Below are 25,625 nucleotides of genomic sequence, written 5' to 3' on the forward strand. Positions count from 1 at the left end.
TGAACAACATTATCCCTTGATCTTTTTCTCTCAGACACTAAAAGTGTGTTTGCAAATGAATACATCACATGTCCTCCCACCATCAAGGGCGATACCTAGGACACATCGCCAGAGAAACCCTGTCAGGAGCACGATATGCAAGACAAGCCGATGCGGTCTCTTGACCTCGAAACCCCACACACCCGAGAGGGGCCCTGTTAGAGAGTGTGGAGGCTATTAGTTGTCCTAGGTCAGCATGGCCGCGCCTAAAGCCTTGTAGTCTGCTGTAATCGACAATGAAGAACAATAAGCTAAAAAAACTATGATAAAGAAGAAGTAGATGAAAATAAAAGCAGCAGATTGATTTTGTTCGACTGTGTGTGTTGTAAATTAGCCACCCCCTTCACATATTTATAGGGCGGCTGGTCTTATCATAGGAGAGTAGGACTCCTAGTCTGAACACCCAACTATCAACACAACTTTTCACCCTTCATCATGTTGTCAGCGAATCCATAAAAAAATTGTTGATGTTCACACCTTTACAGAAGTCGCCAGTCATGGTCGTCAACATGAACATGTCACCCTTCACCATGTCGTCACCAAAACCACCAAAACATTGTCTATGTCCGTGTCGTTATTGAAGTTGCCAGTCTTGATCATCAACAAAAACTCATCACCATTCACCATGTCACCAGCTAATCCGCAAAAAAATTGTATGTGCTCACATCTTTACCAAAGTCATCAGTCATAACATCAACACAAACTCGCCACCCTTCACCATGTCACCAGCGGAGCCACCAAAAACTTGGCAGTGTTCGTATCTTCATTGAAGTTGCTAGTCTTGATCATCAACACAAACTCGTCACCCTTCACCACGTCACCGGTAAAACCCCCAAAATTTTGTCCGTGTCTGCGTGATTATTGAAGTAGCCAGTATTGGTCGTCAACACGAACTTGTCACCCTTCATCACGTTGCCAGTGAAGCTGCCAAAAAATTGTTTCTATTCGAGTACCTACTGAAATCACCGGTCTTGGTCATCAACACTAACTCGTCACCCTTCACCATGTCTCCAGCGAAGCCGCCAAAAATGTGACAGTGTTCGCTTCTTTACCGAAGTCACCAGTCATGGTCACCAACATGAACTCGTGACTCTTCACCATGTCACCAGCGAGGCCGCCAAGTTTATGTGTGTTTTCGTTGTTTCTTATATTATTGTAATCTGACACCAGTTTAATGGAATGCTGAATTTCTCTACAGACAGTCCAGATCCGACACACCACACAGTCGGGGATTAGGGGATCATATCTTCGACCATATAACTGGATTTGCACTCATTGTCTGCCACACAGTTCAGGAACGTCACGCCATCTCGGGTCCCTTGCTACCTCTACACAGTCCATCTATTGTTGGAAATATGAGCAAATTACTACGAGATTTAATCCGAATAAACAGAAGATAAATCATGACCACAGCAGCAGAGATTAAAATAATCATGCGAACTAGCATAGCAGATGAACATATCACATCTAGGGCACATACTAGAAACATGAATTCTACCACGATCTCGAACAGGAAGGATAGAATCACGTACGGTGCAGCGGGTGCAGCACCGCCGGCGTTGACGTTGTCGCCCATGTCGTCGAGGATGAGGTTGCCAAGGTCGGGGAAGAAGTCGTCGTTCGCGAAGTCGTCGCTGCCAGCAGTCGCGCGAGTGCGCTCCCCAAAAACCTGATCGCCCCTCTCCCGTACAGGATCACGAGAGGCGGAGTTCCGGAGGCCTGCTGTCCCTTCTCGCGGTGCACGCCGGAAGGAGGGATGGAGAAGACTTGCTTGGCAGCGCAATGATCTGGAATGGTGGTGAGAAACCATACGAAGCGGCGGCGGCTAGGGTAGAAGTCCGCCTGACTATATAGTGCGGGCCGGGTAGGTCGTGGGAGTAAAGCCCACGTCCGAGTGGTCACGATCCAAAAGAATCGGAAACGGTTCAGTAATTAACGCGTTCGTTAATTATTAATTAATGACTCATTAATTTTCCCATGCAGCAAAAATATAGACAACGTGCATAGCTCTGTCCTCGGCTCGGCTCAATCCCGCGACGTGGCGCGGCGAGGCGAGGCGAGGCGTGGCGTGGCGTGGCGAGGCGAGCGAGGAGGAGGAGCGCGCGTGTAGATCTCCTCTTCTCATGCTCATACAAGTGGTAGAAGAGCTCACCTTATAAAGAGGTGCAACTCTCTCTCAACTTCCGGGGTGGGACTAAACTTTAGCCTCACTCACTTCACTCACATGTGTGCATGAATGGGCCAAGAGAATTTCAGAATTTTAGTTGGGCTTTGGGCCAAAGGCCTACTAGCAAAATTCCAACACCTATCACCCAGAGAGGAGAGAAAGAAAGTCGGCAACACCCACTAAGGTGAGGGAGGAGAAACCCACCGTCGCAGATGGCGAGATGGTACCTCCAGAGAGAGAGAGAGAGAGAGAGAGAGAGAGAAGAGAGCAAATAGGCATCGAGAGAGTGTCACGAGAGCATCTCCAACAGCCGCGCTAAACTAGCGCCGCGCCGCAAATTAGGCCGTTTTAGCGCGCGCGCAACGCGGGGGGTCGCTCCAGCGGGTGCGCAAAAACGGCGTGCGCGCTATAACGGGTTGGGCGCGCGGTCGAAAACACTTAGCCGCGCGGTGTATTTCGGGCGCCCGCTGCAGCGCGCGGCACACTCCAGCGCTCGCGCCCGCACTTCCTCTCCCACTTTCACCCCCCGTCCGGCCGCGCCGCCGCCGCCGCCCGCGCCCCCCGGCGACCGTTCAGGCTTCCCCGGCCTATCCCCGCGCGCCCGCGCTTCCGCCCCATCCCCTCCTAGTCCCGCCGGCGCTCGCGCGCCTCCGTCGTCCGAGGAACAGCGCCCGAGCGCTCGCTGCCGCGCCGCGCCTGCAAGGTGTTTGACAAAAGGCCTACAAGGTATGTATTGCTCAAACTTCATGAATTTGATGCATGTTTTGAATTGTAGTTTTTATAGTATAGTATTGAACATTGTAGATGAGTTCGTCGTATGATTCTTCCGAAGAAGAATTTGATATGGAAGAGGAGGAGGATCTTGCAATGATCCTAGCTATGCATATAAAAAAACCGAAGCACGGTGGTTCGGTTATGGGTCGGCAGAAAATTTGGAGGGATAGGATCGATGCCCACAACAGATTGATCAGGCATTATTTTGCGGAGAATCCCATATACCCCGAGTCGTATTTTCGTCGCCGGTTTAGGATGAGCACCGAGTTGTTCAGATGCATTGCAGAGAAACTAGCGAGCCATGACCTTTTTTCAGCAAAGGAGGAATGCCGCCGGAGAGCTCGGGCATAGCACCTTTCAGAAGGTGACAGCCGCTTTGCGTATGTTGGCATACGGTATACCGTCTGATCTTGTTGATGATCACTTGGCTATGGGTGAGAGCCAAGCCATCATGTGTGTCAAGCGCTTTGCAGTGGGAATTGTGCAAGTGTTTGGCGAGGAGTATTTGAGATCTCCCAATGCTGAAGACGTCGCAAGGCTATTGGCGATGAACAAAGATCGCGGTTTTCCTAGCATGCTTGGCTCAATAGATTGCATCATTGGAGTTGGAAGAATTGTCCAAAGGCATGGCATGGGCAATTCCACGGCCAAAAAAAGGGTTCCACTATAATCCTTGAAGCGGTGGCCGATCAGGAGACTTGGATTTGGCATGCATTCTTTGGAATGCCTGGATCTTTAAATGACATCAATGTTGTCAACCGATCACCACTGATGAATAAGATTGCAAACGGTGAGTTGCCACCGGTGCAGTTTGTAGCAAATGGCCGTACGTACAACTATGGCTATTATCTAGCGGATGGCATCTATCCAAAGTGGCAAACCTTCGTGAAGCCGTTGAAAAAGCCGGAAGGTAAGAAAAATCTTGACTTCCACAATGCTCATGCGGCGGCTAGAAAAGATGTGGAGAGAGCATTTGGGATTTTGCAAGTCCAGTTTGCTATTGTGAGAGGATCGGCTAGATTTTGGGATCAAAAAATGCTTTGGTACATCATGCACGCTTGTGTGATCATGCACAACATGATCATCGAGAATGAGCGTGGCCAAGATTTAGACTACTCACAGTATGAGCTCTTGGGATATCCCGTGCGAGTGCGACGGAGGACTAAAAGGGTAGCCCGTTTTATTGCCTCCTATCATGCCATTCGGCGTCCCGCAACGCACAATGAACAGAATGATTTGATTGAAGAGTGGTGGGCATGGTATGGACGGCAAAGAGCATGATGATATCTGCATTCGACATTGTATTGTTCTTGAACTATTTGTTGTGTTTATTGCATTTGTTGTACTGAACGATAAACTATTTGTTTGAGTTGTAATGATAACGAAATTGAACTATTTATTATTGATTTATTTTGTTTGTTTGATCATTTTTGCTTATAATACATGTATATGTGGTTTGTGCGGCGCGTGCACTGTATTTTTACGCTTTGCTGGAGCGGCGCGCGCGCTGCATTATAGCGCGGCTGCTGGAGCCAGCACAGGCGGACGCACTAAACCAACTGAAGCGCGCGCGGCAAACAGGTTTTTTGCACGCGGCGTTTAGCGCGACTGTTGGAGATGCTCTGAGAATCCTCCCAAGTCATTGTGGGGAGGGGGTAGGTAGCTGATTGGCCGAAACCGGCGAAGTCGTGATTTGTACCGGGAGTCTAGTAATAAAAACCGGGTATATGCATTCCGTGTCCTGTTTTGTACAAGTATTTAATGTGTTTGTGTCTGTACTGTGTTTCTGTAAAAAAGAAAAGGCTGGCGAGAAAGAAAAAAACGCATGGAGGAGGGGCTGAGGTCACCTATATGGAAAGGCCGGGTATAGCTAGCTGTCGCTGAATGAGTACCAACAAGGCAGGATTGGAGCAAGCGGAAAACCATCAAAGGCGGCAGATGAGCGCACAGCTAGCAGGACGTAATCAGTGGATAACAGCCAACGCACAGCCCAAAACGGTAACGGATGCACCGCACGCACTCACGGCGCCAGCCAGCCACACCCACCGCCGCTCCTCCCTCCGTCGTCGCCAGCCTAGCTCTTTGTCTCTCTTATTTCTTTCTCTCGGCGTACGTCGTCGGTACCCATATATATGTGGGGTTCAGGTAGACGTCAGAGCTCGGAAAGCTCCCTCCCTCGGGTCAATCCTCTGTCCTTGTCGAGTGCTCCGCAGTCGCCGTCGTTTCCTCTCGCGCTCGCTGGCATCTATCTGGCGGCGGCCTTCGACGTTGAACCATGCAGAGCCTCTTCGGTCGCAGCAGCAGGTGAAGACGCGAGAATGAATCAAATTCCATCTTCGATTGCTGTTTTAGTTTCTTGTTTCTTTGGGTTCTTCTTCTCATGTCTCTGTTTGCTTTTCTGGCTCTTGGTTAATTCTCTACTTGTCAGAGGATCCTAAATTTTTGATTTGGTGTTTCGATTGGCTCGCAGGAACCAGAGGACGTTCAGGCCCAAGAAGAGTGCTCCAGCGAGGGACAAGGTACGTAGCAAGTTGCAGGATCAAACATTTTTGTAGCAACTTCGACAAACATTGGTCAATTTTTGTCCAAATTCATCAAAAGGATTTTGAATCTCTTAGATTATCTAGCTCTGGCTACCTGCAACTGAATAACATGGACTCGATTCAGTTGGAGGACTGCCTGCTATGATGAGGAAGAATTAATGATTTGGACTGCCAGCTCTATATAGTATTTTCTTTCCTTTTCCTGAAAACGAGGTTGAAACCCCCGGCCTCTGCATAATTTTGATGCACACGGGGAGCTATACATATAACTGCATGCATTCTGTCATTATCCACATGCTCGACCCAGAAAAAGAAGTTCAGTTACCAATCGGATCATCATATTTGGACTGTACGTACACAGAGCATGAAGCTGAAGAGGCACATCGACGCGACCCTCGGCAGCGGTAACCTGCGAGAGGTGGTCCGCCTGCCTGTCGGAGAGGATCTCAACGAGTGGCTCGCTGTCAACAGTGAGTTCTTGCACTTTTTCTCTTTCTGAAACAGTTGTTGCTTGCCGTTTTAGGGCAAGTACAATGCATAGCCTCAAGGTGATGCCTCGCATGCCATGTAGGATCGGATATAACGTAAAGTAGGTTCGGATAGGGAAGCAGGATCCTCTTCAAGAGGCGGGTGCTTAAACAGAAAAAGTGTGGTCCGGTGACAAAAACTGAAAAGGTTGAGTGAAAAGTAGAGATGCATGTGTACTAGACTCTTTATTTTCTATTTCTTAATGAGGCCCACTAGTGATAGCTTGCATTGGAGGGAAAAAGTTAATGTAGATGCCTCAAATTATTTTTTTATGAGGCATATGTATCCATATGCCACCATTGTACATGCCTAGTTGATCAGCTGAAAGTTTTGCTAGTTTCTGACGACCTCCATCTCCAGCTGTCGACTTCTTCAACCAAGTGAGCCTCCTGTATGGCACCCTCATGGAGTTCTGCACGCCCGCTACCTGCCCCACCATGTCAGCCGGTCCAAAGTACATTAATTCCTTCAAATCTTCAAAGCATATGCTCCATTCTTCTCATATTATTTATCACTGAAACGGATGTATCTAGACGTGTTTCAGTGCTAAATACATCTGTTTGAGCGACAACTAATACGGGACAACCAAAAATATCTTATATGCTTCGTGTCACACTCTGAACTTAATGATAAGATTCTTCATCAAACAGGTATGAGTACAGGTGGGCTGATGGAGTCAAGATCAAGAGGCCTATTGAAGTATCTGCACCGAAGTATGTCGAGTACCTGATGGACTGGATCGAATCCCAGCTCGACGAAGAATCCATCTTCCCTCAAAAGCTTGGTAACTGATTATTATTTTTGGTGTAATCGATGAAGAGTGCTAAAAAATGACCCGGTCTAATCATATACTCTGGTGGAAACCTGTGGTGCCAACAGGGGCTCCCTTCCCTCCAAACTTCCGGGACGTCGCCAAGACCATCTTCAAGCGTCTGTTCAGGGTGTATGCCCACATATACCACTCACATTTCCAGATGATTCTCAAGCTCCAGGAAGAAGCGCATCTCAACACCTGCTTCAAGCACTTTGTGCTCTTCACAACGGTAACCACCCAACTTCATGCCTTTAGTGCCAACCTCTCATATCTACATTATCATATAATGCAAAATAAGGGAGTTAGTTTCCTTGGTAGTTTGGTTCCATGATTCTGTATTCTAATATTTTTCCGGCGTTCAATATTTTGGTTTTGATTACTGCTTTGGAAGCTGTGATCAATCATTATGCACACAAACACATCCCGCATATTCTTAGGAAGCACACTACAAACATTAACGACAAATTATGATGGTTTTGTTGATCACCCTATCGACTAGAATTTGTCGGTTGAGATTGCCTCATCATGATTAGTAGAACTATTATTCCATAGCGTTTATTCACCACTTGCTACATCTCTCGTCTCGAGCAAATTTTGTTGTAATGCCTTGTGCGGTTCGATCATCACAATACTTATTGCCGGCACTACTTTTTTGGCAGGAATTTGAGTTAATCGATAGGTCAGAGCTGGCTCCTCTGAGCGAACTGATCGAGCCCATATGGCGTGGACACTAGCTGAGAGAAATAACTGGCGCTTTCTCCAACAAGAACTGATGAGGCAACAGTGCAGAGACATCATGTTTGTTGCTTGTTTAGCTAGCTTCCCCACCTTGTGCATGTGCACCTTCATCTATATTTTCGTGATGATGTTGGACTTGGATGCATTACCTTCATCTACATTTTGGAAATAGGTTAGCTAGTGCTCGCACGCGCATCAGCGCAGTTTGTTACATTTTTATCAGTTCATCCCGGAAATTTCTCTTGGTTGGGTTATGCGCAGTAGTCAAAGTTATTGTTTCCGAAAAAATCTAGAAAAGATAAATGAATTCTCAGGGTGGCACCCCCGAAGCAGGAGCCTCTAAAGGACTTTCAAGAATCAAAGGATAATCCAATAATAGTATTCCCGTGTTTTCCATGAATTTTTTACTATTTAGTAATTTTATTTCATCGCTAAGGAACAAAATTTTGAAATTTTGTGTGTGCATTTTTTTCTAAATAGAAAGTTATACGACGCCTCCTAGAAAAAAAATTCCAAGAAGGAAGGCAAAGTTTCCAATCTCTACATATTTGAATGCACACTACCATATATTGTTGAATGGTTTCGACTTTCGAGTATCAATGCCAAAGCATTTGGCTTACAAAATAAGGAAAAGAGAAGGGTAAACTTGAGGGCCACTAGGATCTGATGAGCGCCAACATCTTCAAAGCCTATCACCATTTACTAAATCCACAGCAAAACAACGTGGAACCTAACAATAAGTGTCGTGTGCGCGCGCGCACACACACACACACACATGCACCGAGTGGTCAAACGTGGGGCTATCACCCAAGAAGCGGAACTTCAAGCCAACACCTTTTTTCAACAAGGGTAACATGTATGTACGTCAAAATTCGTTGATTCAATGAGTAAGCCAGATCACATGTTTCACTTTTTGAAGGATAAAAAATATTGATTAGAGAGAGGGTGAATAGGCAACTACGGATTTTTAACATTTTCTTGGTTGAGTTAAGGGGTTGCAGTGTTCTTGAAATCCAACTGAGTAGAATACGATATATGCATGATAAGATACCTAGCAACAACAAATACAAGATAGCAAGCTAGCATAACCCTATCTGAAAGTAAAGGCTAGAAATAATCACACAAAGTCGAAGGGGAACATCTATGCCATAGTTCACCAATTGTGTGTGTGCCGGGGGAGGAGGGGTTGCTAATCTACGTCGGACAAGCGTGAGAAATGCACCAATGTCTCGCCCTTCTCCTTGAGCCTCAGCCAACAAATCCCGAACTCAATCACTAGAGGTAGACCTTGATGTGGCCTCCAAACCCTCATAAACAATCCCATAGCACAAATATCACAACTTGGAGTCTTGTGGGCAACACCTTTCTGCTAAGGATTCCCGAATACCCAAGAGCAACAAGCAACACATTGAACTCAAGGAGGATTCGTATTTGGTTCAGTAGAAACGTTGATCGGAGGCTCCGCTTTCTTTTCCTGCAAAGGCTTGCTGGGATTTGAGCACTAGGTCTGAGGGTGTTTTGGTAATGTCCCTAAATGTTTCCCACAACTTGGAGGTAGACGGTAGTGGGACATAACCTCGGGTTACCGAATGAAAGTGGAACACATGTTGTTCCTAGGTTCGACCCCCTTGATTCTGGTAACAGCCCTACTCCTACTTCTGGGATTATATCAAGAGACATTACACTGAAGGAGTACAATGATAATCTCAACGAGTTGAACAGAAAGGGTTGAGCTAGTTGTACGTAACGAAGGAACAACGAGCTTTGAAGGGCAACGACATATGGATACTTGGCGTTGGCTGAGGTGGAGAAGATGTCAAGGGCGAGTCGGAGGCCGGTTCATGAGCATTCGGCTGAACAGCCTGTGTGTGCGCAGCGGAGCGAAGAGCGCACACACTGGTTCGGTAAAAGTAGTATGCCAGAGCAAGAGCCCATAACTACACATGATGTTGGTGTTGGGTGACCAGCATAGTTAACGGTGATAATGATGGTGCTTCGGAGGGGGTACGCGACGCAGAGGAGGAGGATTCCAGTGGTGTTGGACCCAAATGTGGAGCACGAAAATGGATGGGAATCGGATTCCATACACAAGACGTAGACGCAGACGCAGACGTAGACATAGACGTAAATGTGGAGTGGGACATAACGTCGGGTTACCGAATGAAAGTGGAACCCATGTTGTTCCTAGGTTTGACCCCCTTGATTCTGGTAAGAACCCTACTCCTACTTATATGGGATTATATCGAGAGACATTACACTGAAGGAGTACAATATGATGGTCTCGACGAGTTGAACGGAAAGGGTTGGGCTAGTTGTACGTAAGCAAGGAACAACGAGCTTTGAAGGGCGACGACATATGGATACTTGGAGCTGGCAGAGGTGGACAAGAAGTCAAGGGCGAGTCGGAGGCTGATTCACGAGCATTCGGCTGAACAACTTGCGTGTGCAGTAGAGGAAAGAGCACACACTGGTTCGGCAAAAGCAACATGCCAGAGTAAGAGCCCATCACTACACATGATGTTGGTGTTTGGTGAAAGGCGTAGTTAACGGAGATAATGATAGTGCTTGGGAGGGGTGCGCGAGGTATAGGAGGATGAGGAGGAGGATTCGGTGGTGTTGGACCCAAATGGGGAGCACGGAAATGGATGAGAATCAGACTTCGTACACAAGACGTAGACATATGCATGATTTCTTTCGTTTCTTTCATTACAAAACGCACCACATCATTGACAGTGGAAGACTTCGTACACAAGGCGTGCCACGTCATGCACCACGTTGATGGACCAGAGGAAGCATTCTACCTCACTTGGCAGCATTGGAAACCTCCTTCACTATCATGGTGATACCCTCCGCAAGGGAAGCCCGTAGTGGCGTATCTAGAACTTTACTTATGTGAGGGCCACGATTCATTATATGAATCGTTTAGAAACGTATAATTGTTCACAGAGTTTAGGGGATATACATGCGAAAGTGCTCTTGTGAGCTCGAGCTCACACGCACCCTTTGCTACAGTAAAATCGAAAAATATATTTAAAAGGTTAAAAAATCTGATTTTTTTACAACAAACATTGATGTCTCTTTTACATGCGTGCAAAATTTCATGACAAAATGACATTCATGCAGGTCTCAGTGAAAAAAAAACAAAATCAATGCTTCAAAAACAGTTTTTTTCGAGCATGATTTTGTCTTTTTTGCCGAGGCCTCCACAAATGTCATTTCATCATGAAAATTGGCACGCATGTGTAACACACATCAATGTTTGTTGCCAAAAAAATCAGATTTTTTTAAAAAAAATTAATATCTTTTTTGATTTTTACTGTAGCAAAGGGTGCATGTGAGCTCGATCTCACATACTCCATGTCTGATATACATGTTCTTTTGGAGTTACGTACTAAATTGACTGGATCGTGCAAAGTTAAGGGATGACGTATTTCAATCTTGCAAAATAGTTCAAATGTGTTATCAAACTCAACTTACTTTAATTTGCATATTCCCTTCCGATAAATATCTTGAGTAAATTGTCATCACTTAAAAAATCTTGCTCAATAAATGCAATTAAACATTTGCGTCACATCCACTGGTCATACATCTTTTCAACTTATACATGTTCTTCAGTATATGTTCATATTAAAATAAACCATTTCGATACTCTCTGCCAGAGCCACTAAAGGAACCCTAGTTTGAGAAGAAAGTGCACTAAGTTGTAACGATAGAATAATTTTTGTTTTGTTTTATTAAGCTTAACCAAAATCTCAACATACTTCTTTTTCTAGATTTTTAATCCATCATCTATTTTCATGTCATCGCTAATGTTATCAAATTTAAAATAATCTTCACCTAATGCATATTTGAAAAATCATTTGAATAAGATGATAGAACGTGTGGTGTTTGTTCTGAGTTATAAAAATATAACATTTATATGAGTCACTATTTCTGAGTCAATTTTCACGACCATAACATGAAGTCATGTTATCCAAAAAGTCATTAGTACAAGATGATAAACGTGATATATGTTTGTTGACGTATTATACGAGACTAAATTAAGTATGTAATATTTAGATAAATTGGTATTTTCTTTTTCATATTGCAATGGACCTTACACTATATCCGCCAATGGCACCTTAAGATTAGTGTGGGTGTAGAAAAACTTGTATCTACTATGCAATATTATGGATGCATAGGCATTAGTAAAGAAGACCGATGCACTAGATAGGTATATGGTGTCATAAGTAGACTAGCTGATGAATACGTACGGTACACCACGTTATCAAGAGTGGATGGATGGGCACCGAGAAAAAATAATTCATTCATAAATATTCATTGTCAACCAACTTTCCTTTTATGTGCTCTTATTTATTTCTATCAACGCAAAAGAATTGATGTTTAGTTGTTTGTATTTTGCTGAAGTGCCCAGAAATATGAATGAGTCGTCGAGCCTTTGTAACTGCCCAACTTGACACAACCGTCCTCCTAGAGTACTCTCTGCTCCTTCTTTGCACGCCGTGCTCTGCTTTGTGAGATGCGTGAACTACACACGTGCCCCTCAATGCGTGCCATTCCATGGGACCTAGGGATGTGCAACTACTCCAACACGACGCCATCTGAACTCTGTCTAGAACATGTGCTAGTGAGACCACCACCTCCAAGCCATGGAGACACGAACCCTCAATCATGTGCAAATAATCCAATGCTTTCACGATGTTACCTGATTCTGGTTGGTTTGGATATAAGTATTTATCTGACGACAACAGCACATCCGAGACATGGATGGTTGCGGCCAAATCGATCAAGTGAAATAATTGATTGTTTAACCAAAGTTGAAATTAGACACAAAAAAATCAAAACAATAGACGGAATATTTTATAGGGTTTGCTAGAGTGGAAGCGACCTCGACCCGTCAGTGCCTTCGCGGGTTCCCGTGGCCTCCATCAGTCAATGCGTGGGTGAGGATTGGGGAACCCTGAGTGTCCCAATATGTGCCTTGTAGGGTCTTCGTCGCTGGCGAAATTGAGGCAACAACGGCGATGAGAATAATGGTTCATTGGCTCTCCTAATGTTGATGTCCTTCTTCGTAGTGGCATTGATGAGTTGGAAGATGTTGTTGACTGTTGGACACTCTGTTTGGCGGGATACTGTTTGTCCATGGCGGCTGCGGCCTATGGAGAAGCTGGCTTTGTGACGTGTTTATATTCTCCAGTTCCCTGTCCATCCCATGATGCTCTACTAGATACCGCTCCGTCATGGAACTTGTGAGATTTGTGTCCCTTCCCCTGTCCGGTCGAGTTGGGATTTTCATATGACCCTCCTCAGTGCCAGCTTCTCCGGAATGACGATCTATCTAGTATATATGTGGTCGTCGACCTCTACCGCTCTACATCAACGACTTGCCGGGTGCTGCTTCCACAAGCTCCCGACTTTCAACAAGGTTGTTTTGATAAGGTGGAGGCATAGAGGCATCAACTAGCTTTCCTAATGACACAATGGCCGTCAGTGAATGTAGGAGGAAGATGGTGGCGATTTTTTCCAGGAACTTGTCTGTAATTTCTTATTATTGTAGGGGCTGGCTTGGTTTTATATATGACCTTCAGCTTTTATTTCTTTTTTCCAAAAAGGAATCGAATATGTTTTGTGAAAAAGGCCAACTACATAAATGGCAGGAAATGAAATCTAGGAATTTCTATCTGGGCCCACTGCCAGTGGCCGAGGTCTCGAACTCTCGATGGACGTGGAGGATCACTGGCGAGTGTGTGGTGCGGACTCGCTTCTCCTTCCCTCCTCGCGGCGGGACAGACGTGAGCCACCACCAGAGGCAGAGCAGAGCACCGCCTCGTCTCTTCCTCCTCCTCCTCCGCGGCCGGCCATGGCGCCTCTCTCCACCGCCGTCCGCCTCCTGCGCTCCCCCGCGGCTCCGGTCACGCTCCCTTCTCCGTCCGCCCGCCTCGCCGGGGCGCCAGCGCGCTTCCGGTGCCGCCGCCGGCTCCGGTCGGTTCGCGCGGAGGCGGCCAAGGAGGCGGAGGTGGGGGAGCTCAGGGCCGGGGTGTCCGTCTACAAGCCGCGCTCCTACGAGGTGCTCGTCTCCGACGCCGCCCGCTCCCTCGCCGCCGCCATCGACGACGGCAGGACCCGCCTCGAGATCGAGTTCCCGTACGCGCCCACTCCGCTCCACCATCACATTCGTCTCGTTCCAATCTAATACATACAGTCCACGAATTTTCTCACATCCCCTTCGTGTTTCTTTCATGAACCCCCACGGGTAATCCATGACTAGGCCTCTGCCCAGCAGCATCTCTTCTTACAAGGTACTGACCGCACGCCCTCCTTCTCCAACCCCAGCCCAAATTTCCTGCTGTGGAATGTCTCCATGTATTACTGGATGCAGTTTAATTCTAGTGACATATGCACAAAAGTTCAACCCAAGTTTCCTGCTGCAACCAATGAGGATGCACCCCCCTCTAACATGTTCTCTCTCTGTTTTGGAAAATAGGAGCTTTATTACCCACCTCTAAATTCCGAGGATAAATTAAGAATCAATTCTATAATGTGCATCAACGCTTTGTCGCATCGTGTTGTTGGCGAGCTCGAGTTTGTTCATTTGCATCACATTTGACTTGACGCATTAATAAATTTTCCCATTACTGAATGTTAAACTGATGTTTGGAGTCTTCCTCTTGCTTCTGAAGTTCTGATCACGCCAATTCACCTCTTTTTCTCTAGGGGTCTTCGGACGAGTTCATCGATGCCAACGTCCAGCTCGCTCTCGCCGTCGTAAGGGACCTCAAAAAGCTCAAGGGGACTCGGTCCTGCATAGTAAGTTCAGGCTCCACGCTTCACCCTTTGTCCTCCAGGTTTGTTCCACGAGTGCGGAACCATGCTCATCCGTTCTCTTCTAGTCCATTCCAGGTGTTTCCTGATCAACCAGAGAAGCGAAGGGCCTCGCAGATATTCAAAACAGCTATAGATCAGGTAAAATTGCACCTCGAAGCATTGCATTCTCCCAGTGGCTTCATGGTGACTGAAGTGATGGGTTGGTTTTCTCTTGGCACTTCTTTTAGATCGAGGGTATATCCATCAGTTCGTTGGATGATCTGCCGACCGGGCCTGTCGATACCTTCTTCAAATCGATACGAAGTACCCTTGATTTCGATTTTGCTGATGACAACGAAGGTGAGATCTCAGGCAGCTCTGTCTAATGTGGTGACACCGAAAACACCAATTTCATTTACTCCGACGAGCTGCTGGTGCTAATGAATCTGCTCAGTCTAGATGAAATACTGAAAATTGCATTTTTATGCCACATATCTGCATTGATGTTTTGTTCTATACAGGACCTGACTAAATCTTGCCGAGCGCTTTGTGCCAAAAGCTACCAGTTCTGAGTACATGTAGCATGCTGAATAACATTGATATGCTAGCATCTTTTTGTGTAGTTACCTAGTTGGCAAAATATTTTTATGTTAATTTAACATCAGTTCAAAGAGTGGAAATAAAAGGATAACTGAACATGAGCAGGATGTGTGTGTGTGAATCAAGCGTAGGCAGGTTTACCATGGGTAGTTAACTATTCATTATGATACTATTATTAATGTGAGCAGAAAAGTCCATAACAGCCAGTCATCAGTAAATTTGAGCCCTATTACTGTGAGAAAATCCTCACATAACATCCCTGGAGATATCAGATATTGCTTGTAACTGATGTGCTAGTGTAATTACAGATCAATGGAAGTCTGACGAACCGCCATCATTATATATCTTTATCAACAGCAGCACGGGTGACCTTTCATCTATAGAGAAGTATGTGGTATGTCTAGAATAATGCTTTTGTGTCTCCCCTCTAGGAAAACTGCTTTTGTATTCTAAGCATTTGCAAGAGAACATGAATCTGTAATTTTCAGTGATTCTCTACTATTGTAACACAGGAGCAAAAAATGTTTAACTTCAACTTTGTTTATAAAAGTTCTGGTGTTTGTTTGCATGTTTTTGCTGATTCGTCCTATGTGCATTCCTTCTTGACCAGGACCAATTTGCTGCCTCTGTACCTGCTGTTCTCTTTAACCTTGAACTAGATACCTTGCGGTATGTCTTCTGTATTCTATTTGATACTCTGTTCCTTATAAGCGTTTTGAGTGCCTTAAGCGATAACATACGAACTTTAACCTCCAGTTCTGACCTGGGGCTTCTGGGATTCCCCCCAAAAGATTTGCATTACCGGTTTCTTTCTCAGTTCACCCCAGTGTTTTATATCAGACAGCGTGACTACTCGAAGGTATCATCTATTTGTCTTTTGCATGCCTAACCATCATTTGTGTTTCTGTCTGTAACTAACATTGTCCACTTTACAATATAGACAATTGCGGTCACTCCATACATAGTGAATTACAGTGGCGCTGTCTTCCGTCAGTACCCAGGTAGCACATGGTTGTAGTCTTGGCCACTGGCAGTACTAAGTTGTTATTTCCATGTCTTTCTTCACCTTAAAAGGTGATAATACATTAATATTCATACATGTATTTGCATCCTCCAATTCATCGTGTTGTACACATACAATTGGTTGATACCGCATCACCATCAGCTACTGATCTATTAATTTCTGTCTGTTCAGGGCCCTGGCAAGTCATGCTTAAGCAGGGTGATGGTTCCTATGCATGTGTTGCAGAGAGTGCATCTCGGTTCACTTTGGGGCAGGTCATTACAGTATATCATTTGCATGAATTATAGTTATTATTTTAACAGAAGTTTTGGAGTATGACGTGCCATGTCATTCATTTAGGCCAAGGATGAACTATTGAGAGTTCTCGGTTTGCAAGAAGAGGTAGGCAGCCAGCTTGAATTCCTCAGAAGAGGATACAAGGTATGCAATCTCATCTCACTTACTGGTTGACATGATCAAGTGCATTTCCAAAATTTCAGTGCAATAAAAAATAAAACCCTACATCGAGAGCAGTGGTCTCAAGCAATTTATTTGACATGATCACATATTCTGTGAAGTCAGGGAAAAATCTAAACCTACTTACAGAACCATCAATCCAGCAAGCTTGTAATGTTGTGCTGTGTTGATTGATTGCATTTCTTGCAATCCTTCACCTCCGAATTTCTTTGGGGCATCACTTTTACCAGCTGAAAATGAGATCCTTTCATGCAGAATGCTACTTGGTGGGAAGAGAATTTCGATCAGGAGAAATCGCCCGCGTGGCGAACTTGAGACGCAGCTGCTGGTTCGACGCCGAAATGCCAGTCTGACTGGCAAATGGAGATACATAGGCCAAAGAATGTTCATATACTCCCTTGAAAACAGAGTGCTCATGAATCCTGAGTTGATGATGCAACTGAAATTACAGAAAGAAGCGCACACACCAATGTCATAGTCATGCAGTGTGGACATTGCCTGTGCTGCAACTGTGCCATCTGGCAACTTACAAGCAGCTGTTGATGAAAAAATGCATTTTGATTTCTTAACTTGTTTAGTTTATTCTTAAAGAAAAGAAAAAAATTGGCCACTAGATTACATTTGTTAACCACCTTAGTAAAAAAATATAACTTACATTTAACAAGCAGGTAGGGCAGTACTGCTGAATTCTACTAGCATCCTTGACCTTCAGTAAGGGCGTAATCTCTCCAAAGTTGAGGCTACATAGAGGGGTTTGTCAGCATGAAAATCAAGAAACATTTGTGTCAGGTTACCCTTGACGACGTCCGAAAACTTCGGTAAAACTGAAACTGTCTGGTCCGGAAGCTTTGTTATGTTTCATTTGGAGAACTGGCTCTGCGAACTTGCCCTTTAGGCCTCGTTTGGTTCCAAGTTATCCTCCCGGGATCCCCGTCGTTTCCCTAGGTAAGAATACCACGAGTAAATTATATCCCGGTTTTATTTGGGGCCCATTTGGTGCCAACCTGGGGAGGCATTTTCTTCCTCGACCCACCCCAATTCCTTGGGTAGGAAACCATCGCCTCGCTAGGTCAGGAGAATTTTCCTCTTTAATCGTCGACCTGAAAGGAAAATGAAGGTATACGGGCAAATGAAGATATATTGAATCCTTTCTATGTGTACACAATTTATATTGAAAGCCTCTTATGTTCCCAAACTGTTGTTGTGAATCTTGTTCTATGTAGGCAAGCATCGAACAACTGGCCTTTAAGGACAACATATGCATTATCATCTGGTACATCTGGAAGTTGGCTCTCTCGAAACATGTTTCTTTTTGTCGTGCCTGTGAACTATTCTCGTACTGTAGAACTAAGAGAACAAGGAAAAGATGTGGCTGAACCAGGGTGAAAACGAACTTGGGATGGGGAAACAACTACCAGCGCCCATTTTCTCTCCACGGATTTGAAATTCATTATCCTCGTACAAACATGATCTGAAACCTGAGAGGTTCACGTTCCAGCTACGCGTTACAACAATCAAACGTGGTGACACGCGTACGCCCAAATAACATGTACTCCAGTTCCACAGCTTCGAAGATACAATGCGACCAAAATGTGGGACATCGATCCATATGACCGTCTCGGAATCAAATTCTAGAAGATCCACCAATAGACGGTACAAAATCACAGATTAATCTGCCCTCTGAATCGTGCATGAACAATGAGGGGCTGGATTTCTTGAAAGCCTCACACGAATAACACAGTTTGATCATAGCACGGACAAATCACGAGAAAACGCAAAAAGAAAAACCTAATCAAAAATTAAAAGAACTAAAAAAAAAGCAGATCACACGAGATGATCGACCTCGATTGTCACATCCTGGCGAACGAGGCGGAGGACCCCGTCCGGTCGTAGTAGTACTCGGGGAGGGCCTGGGGGCGCGAGAGCATGAGGGGCCGGTCCTTGGCCTCCTCGGGGTCGTCGCAATCGTCGTCGTCCATGGTGTGGAGGTGGATGCAGGAGCACCGCTCCATGGAGATGAAGAAGGCCGCCGCCACGCTCGCACCCACCCATACCGCGTACCCCTCCAGCTTCTCATACGACAAGATCCTGCCGCCGCCTCCGTTCATGGATGTTGTCCGTCCGACGGAGACCAGAAAGAAGGGAAGATGGGGGAATGGGGCTGGATCGGTGGCTAGTCCCCGCGTCGCCTCCGGGTTTTTCTTTGGGGCTGTTCTGGTTGTCTGCCAAAATTAGGATGAACGGGAGGGAGGAAGAGACTATCCGCGTCCCTGATGAACATGCGGAGGTGCCCGTTTCCTTGGCCCTTACTAGTCTGGAAATGGTACACGATGTTTGTTACAGCAGGTTCAGCGAAACCAATGAAGAACAACCACCTTCAGTTGAATGTTTGCTGTCCTTCTAGAAGGATATAACATTTTTTTTGTTAGAGATCCAAGTGTAATACTCTTTTTGTTTACTTTTATAAGACCTCGAAGACATTTCAAACAATGTACTAAACAGCTCATTTTAAATTGTCTGAAATGACTTACAAAAGTAAACAGAGGGAGTACATGGTTGGACATATGAACCTAAGATGTGAGCTGTTTCCGTAACTACATGTTGTTGGTAAAGTTGTACTCCCTCCGTCCGAAAAAATTTGTCCCTCAAATGGATGTATCTAGCACTAAGCTTGGGACAATCTTTTCGGACGGAGGGAGTACTCTGCATTCAGGATTGTTGTATGTTTAATGACGCCGGCCTTTGATGTATGGAGGCAAACTTTTACTTCGTATTCATGACCCAACTCACGAAATATAAGATGAAGCATCTTCTGTTGTTTAGAGTTGGGGCTTATGACTCTGCTGGTATTTACTACTTGGTAAGAATTACCTCTGCACTTAACTTAATTGTTTTTAACTTCTCCACAGAATTAATGTGGCTTCTAAAAACTGAACATGAGCCCAGTCAAGAGGTAAGCATTGTATATATGTTGCTGATTTGGTATTTGATATTGATTCCAGTTTTGCTTGGTAAAGTTGTTACTTGTTGTTTGTGTGGTGTCTTACGTTTCCTTCCATACAAAGTTCTTTTTTTAGTTAGTTTAGTTTGTACTTGATATCTGTGCTGACATGAGTTTTTTTTTTTTTTTTGCAGCTGTGCCAAATTATGCATTTTTCCATTGCACTAATTTATTTTAACTGCTCACCCATTTTATGGCTTCACTTTTTTTGTCTTATGTGTTCATCCTTCATCGATAGCTTGATGCTAGATCTGCACAAGATCCTGTTGGCATTAAAGCTTATATCTTCAGTTTCATTTGACAGTACAAAGCTTACCTAATTTAACCGTGACACGTCTCGCTGATGTGCAACAGAATGCCTCGTCAAGCTTTGTACTAGGAGGTGTTCACCCAGTTTGTTGAGTAAATATGTACCACCAGCTTAGAGATTCCAAATTAACTTGCGTTGCTTGATTTTGCCATGATCATTTCTTCAGGATCATCACATATTTTTCTATCCTGTTTCAGGTTTTGACGAACAACCGTATGTATAAGATGAGGTGCATGAGAAGATAGTCCTGTAAGAACATTTTTAGCCGATCCTGCAAAATCCCGACCCGCAAAACGTGTTTGCAGTTTGTGAAAAAACGGCTTTGCGGGCCGGCGCGGACGGCCGCAGGGGCAAACCCCGCAAAATGGACCCGTATAAAAGAATATTCACGAAATACGCTCTTTTACGGGTCGCTTTGCGAGGTCTGGTCTGGCGCCGCTCCCGCCGACCCGCAAATCCTAATTTTGCATCTCAATTTGACACAAGATAATGCATTTCTTTGCTTCCCCTCTAGTTGCACATGCAGCTGCTTCATTGCCTTCGATTCTACTAAGGAGTGCACAAAATTCTTTCTATCAACAAATCAATGTATTCGCCTTCCCAAAACCAAAATGAGTATCCATTTTCCTACACACATAATGATGTTCGAAATGAGCTATCGCAATTGAACCAAAGAATGTGGTGCCAAAGCCGAATGAAAACAACACGTACCCCGTCGTTTTCGCATTTGAAGAACACTCATCCAGGGTGCTTCGGCGTGCCCGAAATTAGCTGCAACACTGTCTGCGTGCAGTCGTCGCACTGTATGAGCGGCATCGGCGAGCCATAGAGCCTCCGCGCGAGCGCCGAGCCCGGACGGCGGCGGCGACAGGACGAACCCGTACCTGCATGCGGCGATGGGACTTTGCGGGGGTTGCGTGAGGTGCTCCTCGACCATTCCATCACTTGGCACAACCACCGGCGGCCGGAAAAGCCAAATCTGGCCGCCCGCAACGAAGGGTCGCAGATCTGCAACTTTCCGAGCCGCCGACACAAGAGGGAGGAGGGGCGGAGGGCAACTTCATGCGTCTGGCGGCCTTTTGGCGTGATGCCATCGGCTACTTTCGCCGGAATCGTGGGCAGAGGCCCGGCGGCGGGGCGAGGGCGAGAGGGGAGGTGGTAGGTGGGGAAAAGCGCGAGCTGAAATGTCCTTCCCACCAACCGCTCCCGCTATATGCTGGGCACCGAAAGGCCGGGGGGAACCCGCGTATTCGCGGTTTGGGGTCAAGTTTTTGCCACGCCCCTCAAAAAATTTTGCGGGCCGGCCGCGTTTGCGGGGTCTGCTCGGGCAGGATTTTGCGCGCTGACCCGCATTTTGGCGATTATTTTGCGGGTCGGGACTTTTTCCGGGGTCTGCTAGAGATGCTCTAACACCCAGATATCAATGATCGACGTCGCAACATGAAAGCTAGACAAGCCGAGCACTCCATCCATCTCAAACAGGTCAACGTGGCAAGAAAAACCAGAGTAAATGGCGCATGCATCTCGCGGAACGACTCGGCTATGGTGTCGAACACCACTATCATGTCGCTTGCGTTCTCATTTGGCTGTGGGTACCAATGCAGGCAACCATGAACCAGGACAGCCCCATCAGTTACGCTATCTTCATGCCCCACCGGCAGCCCCCCGATGACCATCGGCTGTTGGACGGAGCCCAAAGTGAAGATGTAGCAGGGTGCCGGATTTTAATTTTTCAGGTACAATATTCTGTACTCGCCTGTAGGGCGGTGCTAGTGCATTCCAAACATATCAAAGCCAGAAATCATGGGGAGGCGAGCATATTGGCGAGTGTCCGGGTTGAAGATGGAATAGCAGAGGCCAACCATGCCAAGATTGTAAAGGACCAGGAGACCGTCGCATGAGTCAGCCAGCGGGAGGGGCTGGTCGAGCCGGGCAATGGGTTGGAGCTGGGCGGCAGCGGCCCGATGGTCGAAGGTGAAGAGGCTGTGGCGGTCAGTGCCATCGAGGATGTGGAGAGACGGCTGGCGGGCGTGGTGGGCGAGGAGAAATTCGCGGGTGGAGGTGGCGCTGCAAAATCTGAAAGGGGATGTGGCGTGAAAAGTGATTGGTGGTCCCCCAAGTGATAGTGCCCACAAAAAGTAGGGGGTGTAAGTGCATTCAGTGCCACCCCTGGTTGGTTTTGGAGTATTGACGACAAACGTGGTTGATGGACTAATGTGTTTGTGAGATTCACAGGAGAACGTAGGTAGAAGTTCCTATTGATTTGTTTTACCCATCGAAGATGACTCCTAAAAATGTATGAAGATATTGAAGACAATGGTGGCTCGCGAAGACATTCATGTCGAAGACAATGACGTGTGAAGACATTCACTTGAAAACAATGGAGTACGAAGACATAGTTTCTTTCATAGTTTCATTTTCTTCTTTCTTGAGTCATCGTAACCACCGAACTGTTAAAGTGAGGTTCAAGTGAGCAAAGTCAGAAAACTGACATGATGCTCAACCAAAATCCTATGTCTTCGAGTGAAGACTATGAGAGGAAATCTTATCCAGAGTTGGATGAGTCAGCTTTATTTGAAGCCCAAGTCAAGCCGCCGCGTGTGTTTGAAATATGACCGTTGGACACATGCCGGTTCCTTAGTGACCCAGGGTCATTTCGGACAAAGCATGTCGGGTTGCCTCCTAGCTATAAATAGACTACCCCTGCACCATAAATTGGTGGCTGCTCAAAGTTAGTGCCCGACTTTGTCATTTGAGAGCAACACAGTTTCGAAGCCTTTGAGAAAGAATCCTTGAGAGGACAAAGCCCAAAACACCCATAGCCCAAAGAGTGCTTGGCATCATTGAAGTCTTTCTATCCGCGTGATCTAAAGATTTATTACACTTGAAGACTATGATCTTTCAGTCGGTTAGGCGTCGCGTTCTGAGGATCCAAGAGTCATTATGAATCGCCCGTGAACAAAGTCTGTGAAGGTTTGGAAGTCTACCTTGAAGACTTACCTGAGTGACTGGGCGAGGACTAAGTGACCTTAGCTCAAGGGAAATAAGGTGAAGACGTGGTCTTTTGAGTTCAATCTCAGCCTCCCTAATCAGACGTAAAGTTGTCATAGCAACTGGAACCGCTCTACCAAATCATTGTCTTCGTCAAGCAACTAGTTCTATCTCTTCACTCCTTACTTTTTGTCTCGTGAAGTCATTGCTTGCCTACTTTGTTTGACTTCATTGTTTGAAGACATTCTCTCTGATTACATATTTGGCTTCATACTGTCTTCCTATTCTAATCCACTCTACCTAGCCTATTTGTCTTCGTGCTTACTTTGTATTATTTCCTTGACTATGGCATGGCTAGTGTAGTTTATCTTCTGCTGCATACTGTGTAGATGTTATTTGGTTGTCTGTCTTCGAAGACATTGCCTGTCTTGAAGATTTTCATAAAAAATGCCTATTCAACCCCCGTCTAGTTGATAACTAGCACTGAGGAGGGGCACCAATTGTTGGAAATATGCCCTAGAGGCAATAATAAAAGCATTATTATTATATTTCCTTGTTCATGATAATTGTCTTTATTCATGCTATAATTGTATTATCCGGAAATCGTAATACATGTGTGAATAATAGACACCAACATGTCCCTAGTAAGCCTCTAGTTGACTAGCTCGTTGATCAACAGATAGTCATGGTTTCCTGACTATGGACATTGGATGTCATTGATAACGAGATCACATCATTAGGAGAATGATGTGATGGACAAGACCCAATCCTAAACATAGCATAAGATCGTATAGTTCGTTTGCTAGAGTTTTCCAATGTCAAGTATCCTTTCCTTAGACCATGAGATCGTGTAACTCCCGGATACTATAAGAGTGCTTTGGGTGTGCCAAACGTCACAACGTAACTGGGTGACTATAAAGGTATACTACGGGTATCTCCGAAAGTGTCTGTTGGGTTGACACGGATCAAGATTGGGATTTGTCACTCCGTATGACGGAGAGGTATCACTGGGCCCACTCGGTAATGCATCATCATTGTGAGCTCAAAGTGACCAAGTGTCTGGTCACGGGATCATGCATTACGGTACGAGTAAAGTGACTTGCCGGTAACGAGATTGAACGAGGTATTGGGATACCGACGATCGAATCTCGGGCAAGTAACATATCGATTGACAAAGGGAATTGTATACGGGGTTGCTTGAATCCTGGACATCGTGGTTCATCCGATGAGATCATCATGGAGTATGTGGGAGCCAACATGGGTATCCAGATCCCGCTGTTGGTTATTGACTGGAGAATCGTCTCGGTCATGTCTACATATCTCCCGAACCCGTAGGGTCTACACACTTAAGGTTCGGTGACGCTAGGGTTGTAGGGATATGTATATGCAGTAACCCGAATGTTGTTCGGAGTCCCGGATGAGATCCTGGACGTCACGAGGAGTTCCGGAATGGTCCGGAGGTAAAGAATTATATATAGAAAGTGCTGTTTCGGCCATCGGGACAAGTTTCGGGGTCACCGGTATTGTACCGGGACCACCGGAAGGGTCCCGGGGGTCCACCGGGTGGGTCCACCTGCCCCGGGGGGCCACATGGGATGTAGGGGGTGCGCCTTGGCCTACATGGGCCAAGGGCACCAGCCCCAAGGGGCCCATGCGCCTAGGGTTTCCAAAGGGGAAGAGTCCCACAAGTGGAAGGCACCCCTAGGTGCCTTGGGGGGAGGGAAACCTCCCTTGGCCGCCGCCCCCCTAGGAGATTGGATCTCCTAGGGCCGGCGCCCCCCTGGCACCCCTATATATAGTGGGGGAAGGAGGGTTTTTTCATCCACGCCTTTGGTTGCCTTCTTCTCCCTCTCCAACACCTCCTCCTCCTCCATAGTGCTTGGCGAAGCCCTGACGGAGAACTGCAGCTCCATCACCACCACGCCGTCGTGCTGCTGCTGGAGTCATCTTCCTCAACCTCTCCTTTCCCCTTGCTGGATCAAGAAGAAGGAGACGTTACGCTGACCGTACATGTGTTGAACGCGGAGGTGCCGTCCGTTCGGTGCTAGGATCTCCGGTGATTTGAATCACGTCGTGTTCGACTACATCATCCCCGTTCTTTGAACGCTTCCGCTCGCGATCTACAAAGGTATGTAGATGCATCCGATCACTCGTTGCTAGATGAACTCATAGATGGATCTTGGTGAAACCGTAGGAAAATTTTTGTTTTCTGCAACGTTCCCCAACACCAATCACTTCCCGCAGACTTGGGTGTCAACACCGTGGGAGGTGGCCAAGGGCATGCTTTTTGGTGGGCACTATCGCACGGACCATGGCGAGGTGTGCCTGTGATGGGACGCTACGACCGTTGGCACATGAGGTGGGCCCGATGGACGAGCAAATACAACCGACCATGACAGGTGCTCGAAAAGAACACACAATGGCACACGGGATGCTGCGATAAGTGGCGATGGGAGATGGCACCAGTCGATAGAGGAGCTACAACCAACAGCATCACAAGTAGGAAACGACTCACAACGACCTATGGGATGCTGCAACCATTGGCGATGGGAGATGGAATTGGCCGATATAGCAGCTGCAACTCACCACGTCGGGAGCTGGAAACGACTCACGATGGCTCGCGAGATGCTAAGACCGTTGGCGATGTGAGCTGGAACCGATCGACGAAGGAGCTGCAAACGACTACGCCGGGAGCTAGAAACGATGAACGATGGCCTGTCAGATGCTACGACCGTTAGCGAGGGTAGCTGCAACCGGCCAATGGAGAAGCTGCAACCAGCCACGGTGACTGCAAAATGGCCTCGTAACTACAACCACCATGATGCTGCAGTCCATA

At 46.3% G+C, this 25,625-nt stretch overlaps 3 protein-coding genes across 5 annotated transcripts; 2 read left to right on the forward strand and 1 right to left on the reverse strand.

The window, feature by feature from the left end:
* Nucleotides 1-5,099: 5,099 nt before the first annotated feature.
* Nucleotides 5,100-7,970, forward strand: LOC125515772 (MOB kinase activator-like 1A). Its single transcript, XM_048681272.2, has 7 exons — nucleotides 5,100-5,284; nucleotides 5,451-5,499; nucleotides 5,885-5,993; nucleotides 6,412-6,505; nucleotides 6,702-6,835; nucleotides 6,931-7,094; nucleotides 7,525-7,970. The coding sequence occupies exons 1-7, from the start codon at nucleotides 5,256-5,258 to the stop codon at nucleotides 7,597-7,599; spliced, it is 654 nt and encodes a 217-aa protein (XP_048537229.2). The 5' UTR covers nucleotides 5,100-5,255; the 3' UTR covers nucleotides 7,600-7,970.
* A 5,375-nt stretch (nucleotides 7,971-13,345) lies between these two features.
* LPA3 (Low PSII Accumulation 3) lies at nucleotides 13,346-17,056 on the forward strand. 3 transcript variants are annotated; one of them, XM_048679091.2, is made up of 12 exons: nucleotides 13,354-13,747; nucleotides 13,872-13,902; nucleotides 14,318-14,410; nucleotides 14,504-14,566; nucleotides 14,656-14,767; nucleotides 15,316-15,401; nucleotides 15,618-15,676; nucleotides 15,764-15,866; nucleotides 15,948-16,008; nucleotides 16,203-16,285; nucleotides 16,371-16,451; nucleotides 16,743-17,056. In XM_048679091.2, exons 1-12 carry the CDS (start codon nucleotides 13,464-13,466, stop codon nucleotides 16,800-16,802), a joined length of 1,116 nt encoding a protein of 371 aa, XP_048535048.2. In that variant the 5' UTR covers nucleotides 13,354-13,463; the 3' UTR covers nucleotides 16,803-17,056. The 3 variants fall into 3 exon arrangements, with proteins under 3 accessions (XP_087386025.1, XP_087386026.1, XP_048535048.2); XM_087529900.1 differs by having other exon boundaries at nucleotides 13,350-13,747; nucleotides 15,618-15,866; XM_087529899.1 differs by having other exon boundaries at nucleotides 13,346-13,747; nucleotides 14,318-14,566; nucleotides 15,618-15,866.
* A 1,089-nt stretch (nucleotides 17,057-18,145) lies between these two features.
* On the reverse strand, nucleotides 18,146-18,722 carry LOC147963571 (uncharacterized). Its single transcript, XM_087529901.1, has one exon. It carries the CDS (start codon nucleotides 18,593-18,595, stop codon nucleotides 18,338-18,340), a length of 258 nt encoding a protein of 85 aa, XP_087386027.1. The 5' UTR covers nucleotides 18,596-18,722; the 3' UTR covers nucleotides 18,146-18,337.
* Between the last annotated feature and the right edge of the window lie 6,903 nt (nucleotides 18,723-25,625).

The sequence above is a fragment of the Triticum urartu genome, chromosome 6A, assembly GCF_056163025.1.
Source record: "Triticum urartu cultivar PI428250 chromosome 6A, HENAU_Tu73, whole genome shotgun sequence".
Taxonomy (NCBI): Eukaryota; Viridiplantae; Streptophyta; class Magnoliopsida; order Poales; family Poaceae; genus Triticum; species Triticum urartu.

Coding starts and splice junctions, on each gene's coding strand:
- LOC147963571 (XM_087529901.1), bottom strand. CDS start 18,595: ATGAACGGAGGCGGCGGCAGGATCTTGTCGTATGAGAAGCTGGAGGGG.
- LOC125515772 (XM_048681272.2), top strand. CDS start 5,256: ATGCAGAGCCTCTTCGGTCGCAGCAGCAG. Junction 5,500..5,884: donor GTGCTCCAGCGAGGGACAAG/GTACGTAGCAAG, acceptor GTACGTACACAG/AGCATGAAGCTGAAGAGGCA. Junction 6,506..6,701: donor ACCATGTCAGCCGGTCCAAA/GTACATTAATTC, acceptor TTCATCAAACAG/GTATGAGTACAGGTGGGCTG.
- LPA3 (XM_087529899.1), top strand. CDS start 13,464: ATGGCGCCTCTCTCCACCGCCGTCCGCCTCCTGCGCTCCCCCGCGGCT. Junction 13,748..13,871: donor CGCCTCGAGATCGAGTTCCC/GTACGCGCCCAC, acceptor ATCCATGACTAG/GCCTCTGCCCAGCAGCATCT. Junction 14,567..14,655: donor TCAAAACAGCTATAGATCAG/GTAAAATTGCAC, acceptor CACTTCTTTTAG/ATCGAGGGTATATCCATCAG.